Source organism: Cebus imitator, unplaced genomic scaffold (genome assembly GCF_001604975.1).
Source record: "Cebus imitator isolate Cc_AM_T3 unplaced genomic scaffold, Cebus_imitator-1.0 Scaffold59, whole genome shotgun sequence".
Classification (NCBI taxonomy): domain Eukaryota; kingdom Metazoa; phylum Chordata; class Mammalia; order Primates; family Cebidae; genus Cebus; species Cebus imitator.
Window position 1 is genome coordinate 6,503,777 of NW_016107374.1, and position 21,628 is coordinate 6,525,404.

At 45.9% G+C, this 21,628-nt stretch overlaps 1 protein-coding gene across 3 annotated transcripts in view; it reads right to left on the reverse strand.

Annotated features, from left to right (window-relative positions):
• KSR2 (kinase suppressor of ras 2) overlaps nt 1-21,628 on the reverse strand; it is a 523,481-nt gene that overhangs the window by 117,982 nt on the left and 383,871 nt on the right. For all 3 annotated transcript variants that reach the window (XM_037738919.1, XM_017529548.2, XM_017529549.2), the window contains exons 6-7: nt 7,867-7,936; nt 4,441-4,524 (exon numbers count right to left, since the gene is read on the reverse strand). In XM_037738919.1, the coding sequence (XP_037594847.1) occupies nt 4,441-4,524; nt 7,867-7,936 (154 nt within the window). The remainder of the gene's footprint in view (nt 1-4,440; nt 4,525-7,866; nt 7,937-21,628) is intronic.

Here is a 21,628-nt window from a genome sequence, read left to right on the forward strand (position 1 = left end):
AGGGGAGGGACGGTGGGGGGTGGGGAGCTGGGGAGAGATAGCAAGGGGAGAAATGCCAGATGTAGGTGATGGGGAGGAAGGCAGCAAATCACACTGCCACATGTGTACCTATGCAACAATTTTGCATGTTCTTCACATGTACCCCAAAACCTAAAATGCAATAAAATAAATAAATGGGAAAAAAAAAGAGTTTAGTAATGGAGCTGGGACCCAAACTCAGTTCTGACGGCTTCCAAAGTCTGTGTTCTTGCAGCCTGCCCACTGCCCCATCCCTATCCCTCCCCAACCTCCTCTCCCAACCCTCGGCAAGGCCTAAGGCTTTGCTCGTGACTTTTAGAACAGAGAGCAGTGGCAAAGGCTACCTTTGAGTTCTGCCTCTAGGGCTGAAAATTAAAATGTCTTGGGAAGTGTTCAGCCTTGCTACCCCAGTTGCATCCCTGTCACGTAATTACCTAACTTCAAAGCCTCCACACGGCAGATGTGAGGATGTAAAAGTTGCCATTACCCCCACGGAACGTGGTGGGACTAGATACAGATGAGACAGGCCATCAGAGCTGCTGTTGTATGGAGAAAATCAGGCGGTCTGGGGGCCAGACCTAAAGGCCTGGCCTTGTGACTTTGGCCATCAGAAAGAACACCTGAAAGCCTGGATTCACAGAGGACCAAGGCAAGGAAGGTGGCCTGGAAGTACTAATGCTTGGTAATTACTGCCCCTGCTTCCCCTTAAAAAAAAAAAATTGTTTTTTTTTTTTTTTTTTTTTTTTTGTTTTTGAGACAGGGTCTTGCTCTGCTGCCTAGGCTGGAGTACAGTGGTGCAATAGTAGCTCATTGCAGTCTCAGCTCCTGGGCTCAAGTGATCCTCCTGCCCCAGCCTCCCAAGTAGCTAGGACCACAAATATGTGCCATCACTCCTAGCTAATTTTTTATCTTAATTTATTTTGTAGAGACAGGGTCTAGTTCTGCTGTCCAGGCTGGTCTTGAACTCCTGGCCTCAAGCAATCTTCCTGGCCCAGCCTCCAGAGTGGCTAGGACAACAGGCATGTACCATCATGCCTGGCTAATTTTTTAATTTTATTTTTATTTTTATTTTGTAGACAGGGGGGTCAAACTATGTAGCCATAGCTGGTCTCAAACTCTTGGGCTCAAGCGATCCTTCTGCCTCAGCCTCCCAAAGTGCTGAGATTATAGGCATGAGACTCTGCATCTGGCCTGTGCTTCCCCTTATACCATGGGGCTTATGGCTCCCCACAAGTCCTGGAGGGAAGGAAGCTCAACCTTACCTTCATTACTTAGGTGAGACTGCCAGGTGGAGGGTAGGGACAGGGGTGGGGCAGAGTGGGGAGAGTGAGAACTCGCCCATGCCACTATCTCACTTCTATCTTGGGGCAGGGATGTGGAGAGGCCTGAAAGGGCCCAAATGAGAGGTCTCTGCCTGGACTAGATAAGAAAGAACAAGCCTAGAGCAGAAAGAGGAATTCTCATAATCTTTTAAGCTAAATGACTTCTATATAGCAAACAGATGCACATTCATTTGTAACTATTACATAAAGTTGAATGTTACTGACTATTTTATAGTATTGGACCTGAAGGGGTATGTACTACATGTTTACAGAATGAGAGAGAGAGAGAGAGAGAGAGAGAGAGAGACAGAGAGACAGAGGGAGACAGACAGAGAGAGATTGAGGCCAGGCAGCAAGGCATTGCAATTTCTTAAAAAGGACTGGACTGGGCCAGGCACTGTGCTGTGTCCTCAGCGTGCTGATTTATCAAATGCTCACTGCCACCCAAGGCAGGCATGATTATTGTATTAGTCTTTTTTTATGCTGCTTATAAAGACATACCCATGACTGGGTAATTTATAAAGAAAAAGATGTTTAATGGACTCAGTTCCACATGGCTGGGGAGGCCTCACAATCATGGTGGAAGGCAAAAGGCACTTCTTACCTGTTGGTGGGAAGAGAGAATGAGAGAACCAAGTAGAAGGGGTCTCTCCTCATAAAACCATCAGCTCCAGTGACATTTATTCACTACCACAAGGACAGTATGGGGAAAACTGCCCTTGTGATTCAATTATCTCCCTCCCTTAACATGTTGGAATTGTGGGAGCTACAATTCAAGATGAGATTTGAGTGGGGACACAGCCGAACTGTATCAATTATTATTCCTTTCGCACAGATGAAAATACTAGGGACAGAAATGTGAAGTGATTTGCCCAAGGTCATGCAGCTGCCAAGGCTGATTCCAGAGCCCATGTCTTGTGTCTCAGTTTTTTCTTACTCCCTACCTGTTGCCAGCCATGACCTGGAATGGGGGTGTGGAAGAGCAAAGAAGCTGGGAGAGGTAGAGCTTGAGTGATCCGGACTTCTCATCAAAACTCAAGACCAACATGATACCACAGAAAGCGAGGGAAAAGGAGTTAGGGATCTGGGTTCAGGTCCTGACTGTCACTTCTTCACAGTGACTTTTCCTTGCTAGATTCAGCCTTCACCTCTGTAAAATGGGGAGAATTACAACACTGTTTCAAAAAGGCACCACGAGGAGAAAGAATAAGGAGAAAAGGACTTGGAAGCCTGGTGCAGTGGCTCACACCTGCAATCCTAGCACTTTGGGAGCCTGAGGGAGGAGGATCACTTGAAGTTAGGAGTTCGAGACCAGCCTGGCCAACATGGTAAAACCCTGTCTCTATTAAAATTACAAAAAAAAAAAAAAATAGCTGGCCTGGGGGTGGCACACCTGTAATCCCAGCTACTCAGGAGGCTAAGGCAGGAGAATCACTTGAACCTGGAAAGTGGAGGTTGCAGTGAGCCAACATCACACCACTGGACTCTACCCTGAGTGACAGGGTGAGACTCCATCTCAAAGAAAAAAAAGAAGAGAGAGGTAGAAGAACTATGCAAATTCAAACTCAGGGATCAGCAGATTACAGCTGAGGGCCACAGCCAGCCGGCAGTCTGTTTTTGCAAATAAAGTTTTATTGGAATAAATGAAGTTGTCAACACTCTTCCTGCTGGTAATACTCTGGACCCCTCTGTGGTGACTGAGCAAACCCAAGCTTCTGGAAGAATTGGCAAAACCCAAGCCATCTGAAATAACAAGGAAAAATTATTGTTGATTTTTAGCCTGTAAATTCTCTTAGAATTTGGTTTCCCCGAAATGAGTTATTTGCTTTGTGATGCTTGTTACTTACTGTATGGATTATATTTGAGAAAAATGAAGGACAATGTGAAATGCTGAGATGAAACTTTAACTTTGGCTCTGCTGAGCTGCAACTTGTAACTTTGGCTCTGCTGAACTGTTCTTGTAAAAACAGGAACTCTGTGAAAGGGACTAACCACGTAGGTTGACTGCCGGAAAGAGATGACAGCGCGTAATGGGCTTCTCATCGCAGAGAGCCTATAAACTGACGTGTAATGGAGAGGTTTATTGCCCAGATTCCCTTCCCAGGAAAGGCATATTGATTAGGGCCCTGGAAAGGCAATGTGACCCTTATGGAGATCCTATAAACGGACGCATGAGGGGCATCTGTCTCTGTGGTGGAGATAAGGATGTAAAAGTCTCTCTTTTCCCACCGCTCCTCCAGGCCTGCGTGGAGGCCCCTCCTCTTGCAGTTTCGTGGTCAGGCTGGTTGTCCTGTGTCAGATCCTGTTCCCTCTGTAGCTGTGAGCCCAATGTGTTCTTGCTGATAATCATAAGTTTATGTTTAACCTATATTCTTGCTAAGGTGTATGATTTCTATGCTGACACACACAAAGTTATCTTTACGTTGTTCTGCTTTTATAATACCACGTTGTGATTTTTGTGCACCAGTTTTTGCAAATGTATTCTTTGTGTATAATTATTACTGAAACTTTGTGTAACCTCATTCCCCCTCCCCTATTGAAAGGGCACAATAAAAACCTGAGGTTTTCAGGGGAATGTCAGACATCCACGGAGCGGCTTTATGTGGTGTCTCCCCTGGGCCCAGCTTTAAAGGAAACTTTTTCCTTGTCTCTCTTTCTTTTTCACCGACCACTTGATCACTTCGAGAGATCTTAAACCCACGCTGATATATTGGGAGCTGGTCTCACCAGTATGTTTCTTTATTGTTTATGGCTGCTTCTGGTCTGCGAAGCCTAAAATATTTACTATCTGGTCAACTGGATAATGAGTTTGCCAACCCCTGGCCTAAGATGCTATGAAAATGAGAAGTAAACCGTGCCTCAGCACAGCGCATTAGGCATTCCCAGCATCTTCCATCAGCTCTGGTTCTTATTTAGAATTGCTCTCCCTTGACCCCCTACCCAAACGTAGAGGTGCATTTCAAATCTATTTCTGAAAAACAAGGCAAACAACTCTCCCAAGGGTGAAGAAATCAAACTCCCAAAAGCTATTTCAGTGCCCTGCATGGTTCTAGCTGACATCGGGTGCTGCAAAAAGTCACTCCAAGGCACAGTCACTTACTTGCAGTTTTTACACTTGAGGCCAAAAAGCATCCCTTTCCCACAGACTGTGCATGTCTGAGACATCCAGTACTTGGTGGAAAACCTGTGGAAAAGAGACAGAAAGTGTTCAAGGTTAAGGAAACGGCAACTGACCTACCTCTGGAGCGATGGGGCACTTTAAGAGCAAGCACAAGAACCCTGGATTCCAGTCCTGTTTCTTCCGAGCTAGGCAACTTAATCAAGTAGCTTAAACCACTGGAACCTCAGTTTCCCCGTCTGCAAAGTGCAGATAATAAAAGTATTGACCTCATAGGTTGCTGGGGAGATTAAACGAGGTCAGGCATGTCAAGGGCTTTGCGCAGGGCCTGCTACATAGTAAGCACTCACTAAATTGGGTTGTGATTATACTATTACCTTGAACATTCATAAGGGTCATTCATTTGTTCAACAAATATTGCCTGGCAGCCTACCGTATGCCAATAAAGGACAGGGTTGGAACTGCCTGCAGAAAGCTACAAAGCAAGGTGGAACCTCCTGGGGGACCGGCTGAACCATCCCCCAGCACTTGCTGGTCACATCACCTGGGGACCATCAAGGGGAGCCCACCCCTCCTGAAAGAGCTGAGACCCCAAATTTTAGCGGCAGAGAAGAGTCCTTGAAAGTGAAAGCCATTTCAGACCATCAGCTCACCCCGCTCTCCAACTCCACCCACTTGCTGCAAACATAGGCAGTTTGGAGGCCTCCCATGCACAGCTATAAACCAACTGGAGCAGAGGTGCATTCAATTAACTCCCTGGGTACATCTCCCCTCGATATTGCTGGGGTGCTTTCTTCCCCAAGAGATATGTGGCAGCGGCAGGGTTAGGCCCAAGAAAAGTACTGAAGGTTGCCAGGTCACAGATAATTTTAATTTTCAATTTGTGTCACCGGCAGCAGGAGTTGTATCTAATCTCCACCGCCTCAGAGTGTCAAAAGGAAAATCGGAAGTGATTATATAACTTGGAGTCTGAGAATTTCGAGGGAAAGTTTGCATCCCTTTGCTGGACCATTTTGCCTGATTTGGGTCAGTCACTCTCCACACAGAAGAAGCCACAGCCCAAAGCCTACAAATCTAAGCAAATAGCAATATTCTGAGCAAAGACTCTTACTGCCAAGAAAACTCTCCCTCTCTGGTTTTGGGCTTGGGATTTGGTCAAGCCCCTTTCTTTCCCTTCTGCATCAGTGAGTTTAGCATCGTCTGTTTTGCAGAATTTGGCAGCTCTGGGGAATGGCGGCAAAGAAGCATGTATTTCACTCATCAGCCAGGCGTCATAAGCAGTGAGTGACAGTTTTCTTCTCCTTTCCAGCCCTCTCTTGCACGCGGGATCAGCTCTGCCTCTTCCCCAGCTCTGGCTGAAGTGACTCTGATGGCAGCCGATGGGATTTTAATTTCATTTCTTCACCAAGGCTGGGGCGAGTCCAGTTCTCTACCTCTTGGCATTAACCCCAAGGAGAAACATATGGAGTGACTGAAGAGTAACAGGTCATCCTAAGTCTCAGCTCCTCTAGGAAGATATTCCTAAAATTAATAGGTTGTCTCCCTCCTCTGGGCATCAGCATTTGAATCTTAGGAACTACCAGAGCCTGGGGGCTGGGCGTTCTAGGGAGTAGGGCTGAATCAGGGGCATGGCCAATCCAGGAGCAGAGGTGAGCCAGAGGTGTGGCTCACCTAGGGGTGTGGCCCACCCAGGGGCGTGGCTGATCCAGGGGCGTAGCCAATCCAAGAATGGTGATAAGCCAGGGGCAGGGCCAGTCCAAGGGGCGTGGCCAATCCAGGGGTGGAGCAGAGCCAGAGAGCAGCAAGGAGGAAAATACCAAAAAAGGTCCTTGTCTCTGATGCCCTTCTCTCTGCTACCCAAGGCCTGACCATTGACGTGTCTATCGCACACTTCTCACTGCTTCCTCCAACGTTTTCTCATTTCAGTCTTAATAACTATGCTGTCAACATACTTCTTTCAAAAACTGCTGACGAGATGCCATTCCGTGAGTCCTCATCTGTGAGAATGCTCATCCCCGCCATGCCCCCAGCTATGGTGATACATCTGCCCCCAATATCACCCCACCTTGTCACCCTGATCGCTCCATACTGTCGTGGTCTGTTAACTGCCTGACCCTCCCCTGGACAGCAAGCTCCCCAAGGGAACAGGCCTTATGTCTTGGTCAGTGATGCCACTATGGCACAGAAACTCTATAAATACAAGCGGAAAGAATCTACTAATGAGTGAACAAGTCCCCCAGCGAGTTCACAGAGGACCCGGTCCATGGAACACTCAGCAGGGTGTCAAAAGAACACAAAGTACTGAGGCTAATTAGCTTTTCGACCTATCGCTTAATTTTTCAGGGCCTCAGTTTGCCTATCTGTCCAATGGCCATGAGCACACTTGCCCTGCTCACCCCATTAAGTTTGTAAGGAGACTGTGGAACTACCAAGACAAAATGGGGAAAGCTAAATTTGGGGAGTTGAAGAACTTCTTTTTTTTTTTTTTTTTGAGACGGAGTTTCATTCATGTTACCCAGGCTGGAGTGCAATGGTGCAATCTCGGCTCACCGCAACCTCCGCCTCCTGGGTTCAGGCAATTCTCCTGCCTCAGCCTCCTGAGTAGCTGGGATTACAGGCACGCACCACCATGCCCAGCTAATTTTTTGTATTTTTAGTAGAGGCGGGGTTTCACCATGTTGACCAGGATGGTCTCGATCTCTTGACCTCGTGATCCACCCGCCTCGGCCTCCCAAAGTGCTGGGATTACAGGCTTGAGCCACTGCGCCCGGCCGAAGAACTTCTTATAAGCGAAGCCTGGTGTATGCAACCCCCTCCCCTCAAAATGGCAGGTATAGCCCTGGAGAGGCTATCCCATGCACACAGTAGGGCTAGAGCTCTGGAGTGACCTCCACCAGACCAGAGAGTGAGCACCTGCAATCTTGTGTATTCTGGGTGAGGAGACTGAAAATTAGAACATAAAGCATTCATCTTAAGAATGATACCGTTTATTGAGTGTTATGTGCCAGGCCCTGCGCTAAGCACTCTACATATATTATCTCATTTAATCTGCACAGCCACCTATAGGTAGGCAGAATTATCTAATGAAAAAATTGAGCCTCAGAAAGGTTAAACAACTTCCTCAAGGTTGCAAAGCTTTACTAGCTGGAATTGGAACACAGGTCAGTCTGACTCCAAAGCCCTGGCTTTTAACTGCTATGTGCTAATTTCATAAGAACCAGGTTAGTAAGAAGCAGATGTCTCAGTCCCCTTGTTGCCACTTTTGCCTAGCAGAGGAGAAAGGGACACAGTGATGTAGGTGCCAGAGCTCAATAGCCCAGCCTTCTCTCACCCCAGGGCAGGAGCCAGAGCCCCCACCCCTCACAGGGATTGGAAGAAGGCACCAGCACACACGGGATTCCAGCCTACCTGTGCTTGATGGAGTTGCCGAGGTCTCTGCGAGGGATCTGCGGGGACCAGCGTGGCACTGACAGTGTGTCTACAGAGAGAAGAGAACAGCCTGTTATACAGAGGGTCAGAGACTGGGGTGGGCTCTGGCAAGCCCTGGAAGGAAAAGGGAGGCTTGTCAACCTCAGGAAGGACATCAGCTGCCATCACTTGCTAAACCAAAGCCAAGCGGAACACTGGTTTAGCTTGTCACCTCAACTCACACAAGTTCTCCTGGGCAGGGCAGTCAGGGGATGCCTGAAAAGAAGCCAGCTGTGGAACGACTAAAAGTGAGCATCACTTCCACTTACGGAGTGCTTGGTGTGTGCCACTCACGTGTGTGCCAAAGCTTGCTGCATTCTCAAAACAACCCCAAGAATAGGGGTTGCTAGCATCTTCACATTACAGAAGAAAAAACTGAGGCTTGGAGAGGGATGTCACTTGCTCTAGGTCATATATCTTAGAAGCTGCACAGCAGCTGTGATTTCAGGTTCAAGGAACCTGAAATGAACATGTGCCCTTGCATGCAAGGTTATAATGCAGTGGGTTCCAAGTGCTAGTCATGCTAGTGTCCCTTTCCTAATTCTACCATGCCTCTGTACAACCGTAAAGTTATTTATTTTGTATTTTAGGCTGACTCCAATTTTTTTTTTTGTCTAAATACACTTATTTTTAAAAGCCAACACTATGTGGAAAGCCATATCACTTTCTGGATATTATAGATAATTATTTGAATAATGTACAACCACGTACCACCTAAAGTTATGCTACAGTAAGTAGATGGATGGATGAGCAGATAGATTGGGGAGGGGGTAAATGGATAGGTGGGTGGGTGAGTGGATGGATGGATGGATGGATGGATGGACTGATGGATGGACGGACATATGGGTAAATGGAAAGATGGGTAGGTGAGTGTATAGATAGGTGGGTGGGCAGATTAATGATGAATGAGAATGAGGAAGAAACAAAAAAATCAGACTGCAGATGAGGTGCCTGTCTCCATCTGGTCTTTTATTTCAAGCCTTAGGCTAAATCTCAGCGAACTGCACTATCACTCCATCACAGACTGAGTTCCGGGTCTCCCACAGACCCTGTGCACCAGGTTCCACCTCCGCCCCACTGCCCCTTGCTCACGCCACCCTCCTGCCAGAGCTTGCAGGCCCTGGAGAGGTGTGAAACAATGACAACAATGAACTAGTGCAGCCTGTGGAATCCATACTGGGCAGGGAGGGAAGAAGCAAGTGCCTGACCCTACACGCCAGTTCTCATTTCTCAGGCCAGATGGATGGAGCCTGCTCCCTGTTTTTGGAGCTGCAAGTGCACGCCTCATTTTTCACAGCAATTGTTATGGGGTGGTGCCCTCTTCGGGGAGTTGGGCATATCAGAACCTATCAGGGACCATTTAACTCCCAACCTACTCACTCCTCTCTTCTGTCTAATGACGCTGTCGGCAGCTATCCAGTGTTGTTTCCAGAAATCCCAGTTCTGCCCTTCTAAAGCTGGGATCCTTTATGAGAGAGCTAATGATTTTCCAGGCCCCAAAGGGCAGAGAAAACCTAAGAGGGAGACAGCATGATATATCAACCAGAATTAGAGCCTGTGGGATTCCTTTAGTTTAACTAAAAACTAAATGTCATCAACCTCAAGCCCATTTCACTACACGTTACCATTTCTGAGGGAAACAGAAAAGACAAGAGAAAAAAAAATTTTAAGAGGGAATTCTTTCCATTCCTAACTCTTTTGGGGACTGAAGTCAGATGTGGGAGGAGGGATTCTACCTATTAACTCCTTGAGGTGCTTTCTCCAGTGCCAGGGGTGGGTGGGAATGGGAGGACTGCGCCAGAGAGGAAGAGTTAGCATCCTCACGAGGAAATCTACAAAGCTAGGAGTGCTAATGGGTTTCATTTCAGGGGCTACTAGTAGTGGCTGGCCAAAGAAGTGTGTTAAAATGGATTCTGAGGCTCAGTGGGAAAGGGCACTGAAACTGATTAGCAATCTCTGCCATGGGTAAAGAATGAGATTGTACGAACAGGTCTGCATACACTTGCCATCTGCAAGAGTGGGAACCACATCTCCTCTTTGCATCACCACCTCATAGCATCATGCTTGCAGCAAAGTAGTTAATACACGTTTGCTGAATCCAAGATTATTATAATAGAAACACCGAGTTTATTGATTACTCAATAGGTGGTAGGCATTAGGCTATGCATTTTATACCTGGAAGCTCTTCCTCTGTGCGGTCAGGCTGTCATTATTCCTATTGTGCAAAGGAAGACAAAGAAGCTCAGAGAAGTGCAGTGACTTGCGGAAGGCCACACAGCCACGCACCCGCAGATTCTCAATGAGTAACTCTGCAATTGTTTGAAAGTCTTCCAGAAGCCCTTGAACCCACTATTCTCAATCAGAGGAGCATTTTTCCCCCTAGAGGATATCTGGCAATGTCTGGGGACATTTTTGGTTGTCACACTGTGTGTGTGTGTGTGTGTGTGTGTGTGTGTGTGTGTGTTACTAGCGTCTGGTGAGGAGACAGCAGGGATGCTGTTTAACATCTTATAATACACAGGGCAGACTCCCATAATAAAGAACTAAACAGCCCAAAATGTCAATAGCACCAAGGTTGAGAATTCCTGATCTAGATGTTTCTCTGCTTCTCCAGCCTCTTTCCCTTACAACTACCACCCTTCCACCACCCTTCCAAAAAACCCCCAGATGGTGCTTCTGAGGCTCAAGTCCGCAGGGAACAAATCCTCTTTTATTATAAGCACATCTCACTATTACGTTCATAGCCTAGTTATTCAGTTATTCTCAATTATAGCTTCTTTTCAAAAACTAGATGTAATTAACTTTAGTAGTTTGGTCTCATTTCCCAATATCTGGTTGAAGGGGTGAATTCTGTCAATTACATTAAGTGGCTGCAGCATCATTAGTCTCAAGCAGTAATAACCTCCACACAGCTTCCTACGTGGGCGTCAAGATCTGAACTTTGAGATCCCTCTCTTTGCTTTCTTCCTTTGGATTTTATTAAACTTGCCAATGCAAGCTTTAAAGCAATGGCAAACTGTTGAAAGGGAAGGGGGAAAAAATCTTTGAAAATCCAGGCCTTATCATAACAGGGAAGGCAAACAACATTTACAGCAATTAAGCCGATACAGAAACTTCTGTTTAACAATCAAAGCACCTATTAAGATGTCTCCATAGCTGACAGAATCTTCTTTTCTACTCTAATTTTCTGATAACAAGTCATGCAGACACAGAGGCAGAATTTTGTGCATGCCTGGTGCCTACGGTCTCAGAAGTAGAATAATAGACATTTCTCCTTAGATATTTTCATTTCTAGTACACAGAAAGAGAAAGAGGTGGAAGGACGGAGGTTTCTTCTCCCCTTGCATAGGTCTAGCTGTCGATGTCTTCTGAGAAATGCATCTGCCCAGAAGGGGCTTCACACAGAAGAGGGAAAAGCCGGGAGACCAGGTCTTTGGAATCACCTTAGTAGTCAGAGGGACAAACAGAAGGCCCAACAGAAGGAACCAGCATTCGCAAAGCATCCACAGCACTTAGAGTTTCTTGATGAAAAATCAGGCTCTGATCTGGTGAATTTGAAAGCTGCCTGACAGATGAGCTAGGCATGGGAAAAATACATGAGGATATACACAGAGACACAGGTAAAAATGGGTGATGATGAAGGAAAGGAAGAGGAGGAGAAGAAAAAAGAAAGTAAGAAATAAGAAAAATATGGCTGGTGCAGTGACGCACACCTGTCATCCCAGCACTTTGAGAGGCTGAGGCAGGTGGATCACCTGAGGTCAGGAGTTCAAGACCAGCCTGGCCAACATGGCAAAAAGCCCACCTCTACTAAGAATACAAAAAAAAAATTTGTCTATGGTCGGCACCTGTAATTCCAGCTACTCAGGAGGCTGAGGCAAGAGAATTGCTTGAACGTGGGAGGCAGAGGTTGCAGTGAGGCAAGGTCATACCATTGCACCCCAGCCTGGGCCACAAGAGTGAAACTCCATCTGAAAGAAAGAAAAGAAAAAAGAAAAGAGAGAAAGAAAGAGAGAGAAAGGAAGGAAGGAAGGAAGGAAGGAAGGGAGGAAGGAAGGAAGCAAGGAAGGAAAATAGATCTGTTTTTCTTATGCCAAGCACTATTGTCAAACAGACCCTTGACATATATTATCCTGTTAATACAAACACTACAGAGTATACACACACATAGTCTATCCGCCATGATAATTAGTGCCATTTCAACAAGGAAATAAAAAATTTATCCCGACTGCCCAAGGTAAATGCAAGTAAATGCCAGAATGGGGATTTTTTAATTGAGCTGTGGCTCAATTAATGGAAGTGAATTTCATCTCCCTTTCACAGATGGGAATATTGAGGCTTAGAAGCAATAAGCAATTGTCTAGAGCTGATAAATGGCTGAGTCGGGATTTAAACTGCAGACAGAAACAAACTGGATGCTTTTAGTCCAGACTTCCTTCAACACCCTGGTCAACCCATCCTCTCCTGCCACGGCCTCCTACGTACCCCTGTCTGGGAAGAACCAAGAAGGCCTGGGAGGTGATGTAATAGCATAATGCTCCTGTCCCACCCCAAAGATGCCCACGTCCTAATCCCTGGAACCTGGAAGTATGTTATCTTATCCAGCAAAAAGAGATGCTGGAGCTGTGGTCAAGCTAAGGACCTGCAGATGGACAGGTGACCCTGGATTACTGCAGGTGGACCCATGTCACCATAGGGCCCTTATAAGACGGAGGGAGGAGGGTAAGAGTTGAGATCAGGGAAGGGTTGTGACAATGAAAGCCGAGGTCGGAGTGATGCGACTGCTAGTTCTGAAGGAGGAGGGACAGCAGACAAGGCAGGTGGCTAGAAAAGGTGAGAATGGATTCTCCCCAGAGCCTGCAGAAGGAACCAGCTCTGCCGACACCCTGATTTTAACCCCATCGGGATCCATTTAGGACTTCTGACCTCCAGAACTGGAAGATAATGAATCTGAGATGTTTTCAGCCGCTGAGTTTGTGGTCGTTTGTCTCAGCAGCCATGGGAAACTGACACGGCGCCTATCTTGTTCCAGGCATGGCTTCCAGGGGATACGGTGAACAGGATAACCATGTTTTCTGAGCTTAGCTTCTAGAGGGGGAAATCAGAAAGCAGATGAGCCAAGAAATAAGAGTCCATGAGGAAAATGAAACAGTACAGACTTTGGGATTGTTTTAAGTCCACGGGAGCCCGACCTGCCTTAGGAAGAAGCAGGACACTGTGCTGGGCAGTATGGATTTAAGAGCTCCCTCTGGCGGTCGAGGGGAGAATAGCCTGCCAGGCTGTAACTGGAGAAGACAGTGAGGGCCTCCCCACCTCCCTGTCCCCACATCAATGCTCCATTCCCCGAACCCTAACTCAGGTCCAACACTTCAGCCCTAACTCTGACAAGGTCATTCCTTCCCAAGGTCATTCTCCAAACCCAGGCCTTTCCCACCTGAGCTGTCATGATGCCACCCGTAGCCCCTCATAAAAAATCCACAGCCTGTTACCCCTCAATGTCCCCGGGAAAAGCAAAGAAGGTGTACTCATTGCTTCCACAGCCTGTATTATTTTTTGGAAGCTAACAGAGTATTTTTACTTCCTTGGACGTAAAGAAGAGTTGATGTTTTGTCCCAAACCTACCAACCTGTAGCACTGGAACATCTGTGGCACAGATTGATCTTAGAGAACAGTTCCTGAAGAAATTTTCATGGAATTTGCATTCCCAAACCCAAGCAGAAGAGGAGAAAGAGGTAGCCATGGGAAGAAGACAAAGCTGATTTTTTAAAAAAATTATTCTTTGCAATTTATCTGCTATGGGGACCAACAATAGTAGGCTGGGTCTCATCTGTCACTGTATCCCCAAGTATTTCAGGATCTGCTCAAAGAATATTAAATGTGTGTTTAATGGACAAATTAATGAATAAACAAATGAATGGACCAATAATCAAGTTGTGGCTGAAACTGGTGTTTTTCTAGTTAATGAAGAAACTTACATGGCCCTAGGAGATCTTAGAGACAACTTGATCAGACTCAGAGCAAATCTGAACTGATTTATCCTCAAAATACTCTGTGGTAGGAAAGGAAGTACACATTATAACTATTTAACAGATGGCAAATTGAGGTAGATATGGGATGTGATCTGCTGTGTGTCCTTGGGCAAATGACAGCCCTGTGAGCTTCAGTGTCATCATGCAAAACCTGTGAGTACATAACAGTATCCGCTGCATCTCATTGTATTGTTTGAAGACTAGGTAGGATAATGCAGAGTATTCTGAGCATGAGAGCAATGCTCAGACTTATTTATTGTATGTATCTTGCAGCTATTTCTTCATTTAATCCACACAATCTTATGAGTTTGTATTCCCAGTTTACAGATAAGTAAGAATAATTAAATTGTTCAGTCATATAGCTAAAGTTCACCAAATATGGTGAATGCTAGAGTTGAATCCAGTTTCCTATAAAATTAAAGCCTTCTCTCCAGCTCCATACCACATCCCCTTCTGAGACAAATATAAAAATTATCTTAAAAGCCATGCCAGTCTAGAGTTGAAAAGGACCACAAGAAATCACTTATTGCAGTCTTTGAATCTCTAAACCCTGTTGGATAAATAAGGAGCTAGCCTACCATGGAGATAAAGACCTCTGAGGACATAATGTTATTAATAATAATAGCTGACATTTATTAAGCACCTACTGCACAGCGGGACCTAGATTATGTGATTTAGGTGTATTATTTCACTTAGTCTCCATAATTCCCTTTTAGATTCTAAAGCTCAGGTTTGAACCCAAGGGCTCATCCTCAGAAATACCACAAAGGAACTGAAAATTCCAAACTGCCCTTAAGCTTTCAGCCCAGGGACATGACAGACAGTGAGAACTCAGCGGAGGTGCTGCATTCAAATCAACGAGCAAATTTGCTGAGCATAAAGATAAATGAAACTCATAAATCTTAGACCATTAAACTTTTCTTTGGAGTCACAGGCCAGTCACCAGCTAAAATCCCACGATTTATCCAAGGCGCCAACCAATCCTAGACTAAAGCTGCTCATGATATCATTCACATAGCAGAGGATAACTCTATTTGCTTTAATATCCAACTCAAATATATCAGATCTGAAAGTATTTTAATTATGTGTAGTTTCTAAAGGTATACAGCTCCACGATGCTTCAGGGCCAAATTGCATTTCTTCATGGAGTTGGACATAATTTTCTCCCTGAAACAATGATAACTTACCTCCCAAGATCCAAGCATCATAATCTGGGGCCCATGGTGGCTGGGGAGGCTTCCAGGGAACCCCTTGGCACTAGTGAGTGCATAGACCAGGGTGGGCTTTGGTTTCATGTCATCAGGGAAGAAATAAGGCAGAGTGAACTGATAGTGATAAGAGATGCTAAGGGTGAGCAAGGATTCTTGATGGAAGGGATCATATACAGGGATTTTAGAAGACTTTCCTAGGGCTCTCCATGACATTGAGACAAAACAATGGGCAATGGCTAAGCTATTGAGACTATGGCCTCAGTTTCTGTCCATTGCAGGAATGCAAGTATCAGGGTCAAACCAATCCGTGCATGTGCAGAGTTTAAGCTAGAGATAAGACCTTGAGTGTGGACCTCCTCTGGAGACAGAGTAGCCTACTTTATTTGTGAACAGGAAGGGCCTCAAGGGCAATCAACTTGCCCAGTGGAGTGTGGGAGAGAGAGCACAGGACTTTGACAGGAGCACATCTGTGACAAACACCAGCTCTGCCACTTACGAGCTATGGAATCTTAGGTACTCTTACTTTTCTGAGTCTCAGTTTCTCCTACAAAAAAGGCGTCGTTGTATCTCCTTCATAGGATTGGTAGGAGGATTAAGCTGGGTGATATAATTGGAACAGTGCCCCAATGAGTGCCTGGTGTAGTATTGTTATTATTGTTTTTGTCATTGTCATCATCACTCTGCCTTTTGAATTTTACACATCAGTTAGAATATGACAAAGCTCTGTATGGCTGTGACTTGGAGCCAGAGTTGGCAAACTTGACCCTCAGGCCAAATGCAACTCATTGTCTAATTTTATGAAGTTTGATTGGCACATAGCCACACTCACTCATTGACATATTGTTTGTGACAGCAGAAGTGAGTAGTGGTAACAGAGACAGACTCATCCACCAAGCAAAAAATAAGTATTACCTGGCCCTTTAAAGAAAAAGTATGCCAATACTTTTTAGAGCTGTGAAACTCATTTTATTGGCTAATCAGCAGACATATTTTTTTCTTAGAGCCAGAAGACCAGGGTTCAAGATCCCCTTCTGCCACTTACATGATAGAAATCTTGAGACAAATGGTCTGCAGTCTCCAAGCCAAAATACGTATAACCACTTGGTGTCACCCCTCTGCTCACTTAGTCCTAGCACCCTGTGAGGTGTGTTGTTTTGATCCCCATTTTGCAGAAGAAAGCCAGACAAGGACTTGTAAGAAGCGCTGCCAAGATAATAGCCAAAGACTGTTCTTTCAACCCCTCCCTGTCTCTTGGTAGAATAATCCATGAGGGGGCAATGTCTCTACATGCAACTGCTGAAATCTGTGTCAGCTCATGGGGGCAGAGCAAAAGGAAAATTAACTCTTTCCTCTCACTGCTTCTGTCTGGATTAAAGAATTTGATTTTCCAGTTTCACTCTATCAAAGCAGAAAGAAGACCTAGAGGAGTCTTCCTCCAGGGGAAGGAATATGTTGATCCTAGGCAGAAGAGGAAGAAATGCCCCATGCATCTGAGAAAGCAGCATGACATAGCTAAGACCTGGGGGAGTCTTCTCTCTGTGTTACAACTGGAGACAGTGGTGGTGGTCATGGATGAGACAGACATAGGAAATGCCCTGCTAGGGGTGTCTACTGGTAGCAGCTGATATTGGTAGGACTGGTGAGTGGTGAGGGCACTGTACCAATGGCAGCAAAGCAGATGAAGGGCGGGCATGTGGGGGCTAGAGGCAGGACAAGGAGAGGCTGTGAGGGGACGCATCACAGGAAAGTTGGCATCACCACTCTCCTCCACCACCCATTCCACCTGGTACCACCCTGGTTAAAATAAAATTAAATTAAAATTGTGCAGTGGCTCACATCCATAATCCCAGCACATTGAGAGGCAGAAGCAGATGGCTTGCTTGAGGCTAGGAGTTTAAGACCAGCCTCGCCAACATGGCAAAACTCCATCTCTACTAAAAAAATACAAAAATTAGCTGGGCGTGGTGGCTTACACCTATAATCCAAGGTACTTGGGGGGCTGAGGCACCAGAATCGCTTGAACTTAGGAGGTGGAGGCTGCAGTGAGCTGAGATCACACCACTGGACTCCAGCCTGGGCAACAGAGTGAGACTCTGTTTCAAAAAAAAAAAAAAAAAAATGGTTACACTAAATTAGAAACACCTTCAGGATCTAGTGAAGATATATGAATGTATTTATTCTAATATCTACCCTCAGAATCACTCTCCCCCCACATTTTTTTTTTTTTTTTTGAGACGGAGTCTTACTCTTTCACCCAGGCTGGAGTGCAGTGGCATGATCTCCACTCGCTGCAACCTCCGCCATATGGGTTCAAGTGATTCTCCTGCCTCAGCCTCCCCAGGAGCTGGGATCACAGGTACCCACCACCACGCCTGGCTAGTTTTTATATTTTTAGTAGAGATGAAGTTTGGCCAGGCTGGTCTCTAACTCCTGACCTCAGGTGATCCACCTGCCTCAGCCTCCCAACGTGCTGGGATTACAAGCATGAGCCACTGCACCCAGTCCACTTTCCCCTTTTTAAAAAGACCATCACCACCTCATGTCTGAGTCCCTGGCAGGTAACCATCAAGCTGGGATCCCCTTAATTTGCCCTAAATCAAATGTGTAGACAGTGGTAACATCCTTCCCTCTTCCAGTGAGAAATGTGAATCCTAGAGTCATTACCTGTGATTTATTTCAGCCTTGTCAGATGGCCTCAATTAAATTTCATTGCCAGTAAAGAAAGAAAAGATGGCTAAGGCATTTAATTACAGTTTCATAATGTGCTCACTGTGGAATTTATTAAAGTGTATCAGGGATTTTTAACCTTGTAACCAAAAAATGGGAGACCTGGTGCCACAGGAGTAATTATCTTCCTTGTGGGGATGATGGATGGAGAATCCAAGATGTAACAGTAAGTTGGGTAGGCATGCAATGGGCTCGGAGACAGTGGTGGCCATCGGGGGTGGGGCACAAGACACCACGCCATGGATCAGAGAGGGGAGTGTCATTAATTATCAATCTTCATTTGAATCTAAAGATGAGACATATTTGAAAACTTATCTTTCTTCCCTCTCCTAGCCCCACCCCCAAACCTTCCCTTTGAATTTTCCCTTAATATAGTTTCACTGCTATGGTCTGGAAAGAGGAGGGGAACATCTTGAAATGTCAAAATCACTTTATGTAATAAGATTATAAACTTAAAATACAAAAAAGGAAGTAAAATGTTAAATCTAGGAATCCAGAAAAATCATTAGGATAACGGACCCACGTTGTTTTTTTTTTTTTTTTTTTTTTTTGGTTGGGGGAAGTGCTTGTGAAATAAATTATCAATAAGGAGATAATGTGTGATGTTTGGTGGAGGAGGTCACTTAAATGCTGTGGGTGGCATTGCGGCAGGGGTCTTTCTGTTCCAGGGGACTGGTCTAAATGTGTAATATTCAAAACCATTGTCTCAGATCCCCATGATAGTGTCGTATCTACTTGAGTGACCCAGAAAAGGTCAGATGGGGAAGAAGAATAGAAAGATCCCAGGCCAAAGAGGAAGAAATGCCCCATGCATCTGAGAAAGCAGCATGACAGAGCTAAGGGCCACTACAAGGCTTAGTGTCCCAGCCCCTGGCTGGCCCCCCCGAGTTATACTCACATCATGACATGGATCTGCTATTTCATGCCTCTCGCCTTTGAAGATGTTGTCCTCTGTCTAGAACATGCTTCTGTTCTGCCTCCCTGGTCCCCACTTCTTGTAGTCTGATTTACACCAACTCTTCTTCCAGGATCCAGCTCAGGCACGGCTCCTCTAGGAAGCCCTCCCTGAATGCACAGGAGCCATGCCCCCTTATAATACCTTGCACTCACCTCTGTGGGCTACTTGCCTCATCGCATGTAGAGCATGACTTACAAATCTGCTCTCTCTACCACCAACCACCCTTGGAGAGCAGAAGCTGCCAATTATTCATCTTGTGTCCAGTGCCTCAGGCAGAGTTTAGCTTAGAGCTGAGAGGTGAAAGGTTTTCTTGCTAACTCAAGCAAAAATAGGCTGGCAGCCCAGCTCTCCAAATGGAGTGTTCACTCCTCCATGCCCTGCAAGGCCTGGGCTGGTCAGGGATCCTATGAGGCAAGAATCCCCACCCCTCCAGCACCAGGTCCCAGGCTCTGGCTGTGGCCACCTGTTCCAAATGGAGCCCACCACTTCTCCCAATCCTCTCTCCACTTCTCTCCTATCGACTCAGGACTCCAGAGTTTCCCCAGCCATGGAGTCCTGACTAAACAGAGAAGTGGGGGGGACAGGACAGTGGGAGCATCTTCAACTCCTCTTGGTTCTCAGCTGTAATGGTCATCATTGACCTCTCGAGTGCAGACTTGCAATTTATGTCAGTTTATACATTGTCTTCTTTTTTTTTTAAAACCTTTTATTTTATTTGAATATAGAAATGAGGTCTCACTATGCTGCCCAGGCTGGTCTCGAACTCCTGGGCTCCAGCGATCCTCCTGTCTCAGCCTCACAAAGTGCTGGGATTACAGACATGAGCCACCTTATCTTCCCAGCCACCCTATCAGGGAGATCTAGTGTTGATTTCATTTTGCAAGTAAAGAAACTGAGGCTCCCAGAGCTTAACAGAGAAAGAGTGCTCAAAAGAAAGGAGCTGGGAAGACTAAGATAATTGCCCTGGTTCTACCGCTAACTGGGAAAGCTACTTAGCCTCTCCTAATGATAATAACTAACACAGGCCAAGCATTGCGCAAGTCAGGGGTTCCCCACATGGTAGCCTATTGAAATCACCTATGCCTGTGCCTCCCATGCCCCCATTGTAATTTAATTCAGAGGTCAGCAATCTGGGGTCCAAGGTTCAAATGTGGCTCATAGCTTGTTTTTATAAGCAAAGGTTTATTGGGACATAGCCATGCCCATTGACCAATGGCCCTTTTGTTCAAAAAGGGCAGAGTTGAATTGTCACAACAGAGATCATATGGCCCACGAAGACTACAATATCTACTATCTGGCCCTTTAATAAAAAGCTTGCTGATCCTCGATTTAGTTGTGCTGGGATGTGGCCTGACTGTGAAAATTATAAAAGGTCTCCAGGTGCTGGGGAATTATAAAAGGTCTCTAATGTGCTGACAAGTTTGGAGACCACAGGCTTACATTTTTCCGTTAATTAGCCCGTTGACTCTGCAGCAACCAAGTCTGTTTCATTCCCTCCTATATCCTTAGCAACCAGCACAATGACGGGCCCAGAGTGGCATCTTCACAACTATGTATTGCATGAATGAATACACAAATAAACAAACAATCCACCCTGAGAAGCAGGTTGGAAGGACCCCACTTTACAAATGGAGAAACTAAAGCTCAGGGATCACCTAAGGAAAATATCCTCTGCGGTTTGATCCTAGATTTTCTTGAAGGCAAAGTTCCCATTTCTGAGCACTATAGTTCTATGAGCTCTCTTTAGATACTAGATATTCGGGAAGGAGGCCAGACCACTAGCAGAGCCGGATGGGGGTCTTTTTGTGTACCTTCCTGGGAGAGCAGCCCTGAGCATGTGCAGAAGCAGCTTGGAGACCTGGACAAGCATGGGGCCTGGCTAGTGGTTCAGAGCCATCTCCTCCCACATAGATATAGGACTGTCCTCCTTGACCCAAAGGAAAATGCTAATTGAGAGAAGCTGGCTTTCCTTGCCTGGCTCAGGCTTAAATGAGGACAAAATAAGTGTTGACAGAGGCCTCACATTGCCATCACCGCAAATGTCCCTGTGAAGGGAGAAAAACAGCCAGCCCTGTGCTCCATCAATTTCCATTGTAAATGGACTCATGTTGAAATAAACCAACAGAAACAGCAGCGGCTTGACAGGTCCTGGGCTGGGGGAGATGGGAGACACGCAGACCACAGCCTGGAATCTGCAAGCTGGGCTTGACATTTGGACCCAGAAACTGTGGAAGACTTGTTTGTGGATTGCATGTTCCCAAATCCAGGCAACTGGGGGGATGCAAATCCCCTCTTTTGCCTGAGTTGGAATGGACAAAATGGAATTAATTTACAGGTGCAGACCTGAGTCAGAATTCCTAGCTCTACGCTTGTTATGTGTCCTGTCATCTGACTCTTTCCCTCTGTGCATCTCCTCTTCTCTAAAATGGGGGCCATGAAATCCATCTTGTAGGGTTTACCTGAGGATCAGACACTGGGAAATGAACCAGGTACCTGGCACATAGTAGGTGTGCATTAAGAGGTAGGTGCCCCCTAGAGCAATTCAGCTGCTCGTCTTTAGCTTTGCTTAGCTGTCTCTCTTCCTGGCTGGGGAAGACAAAACAGGGGAAGAGGCTCTTTTGGGAAGGAAGCCATGAATCTAGAGAGAAGCCGCAATGAGTTATGCAGAGGACAGGACTGTCTAGGTCTCTGACCATTTATTCCCCTTCTATCATCCTGTTCTCAGAGCGTGTCCACAGCCCTCGCCTGCCCAACTGTGATAGATGGGTCTTAAGTTC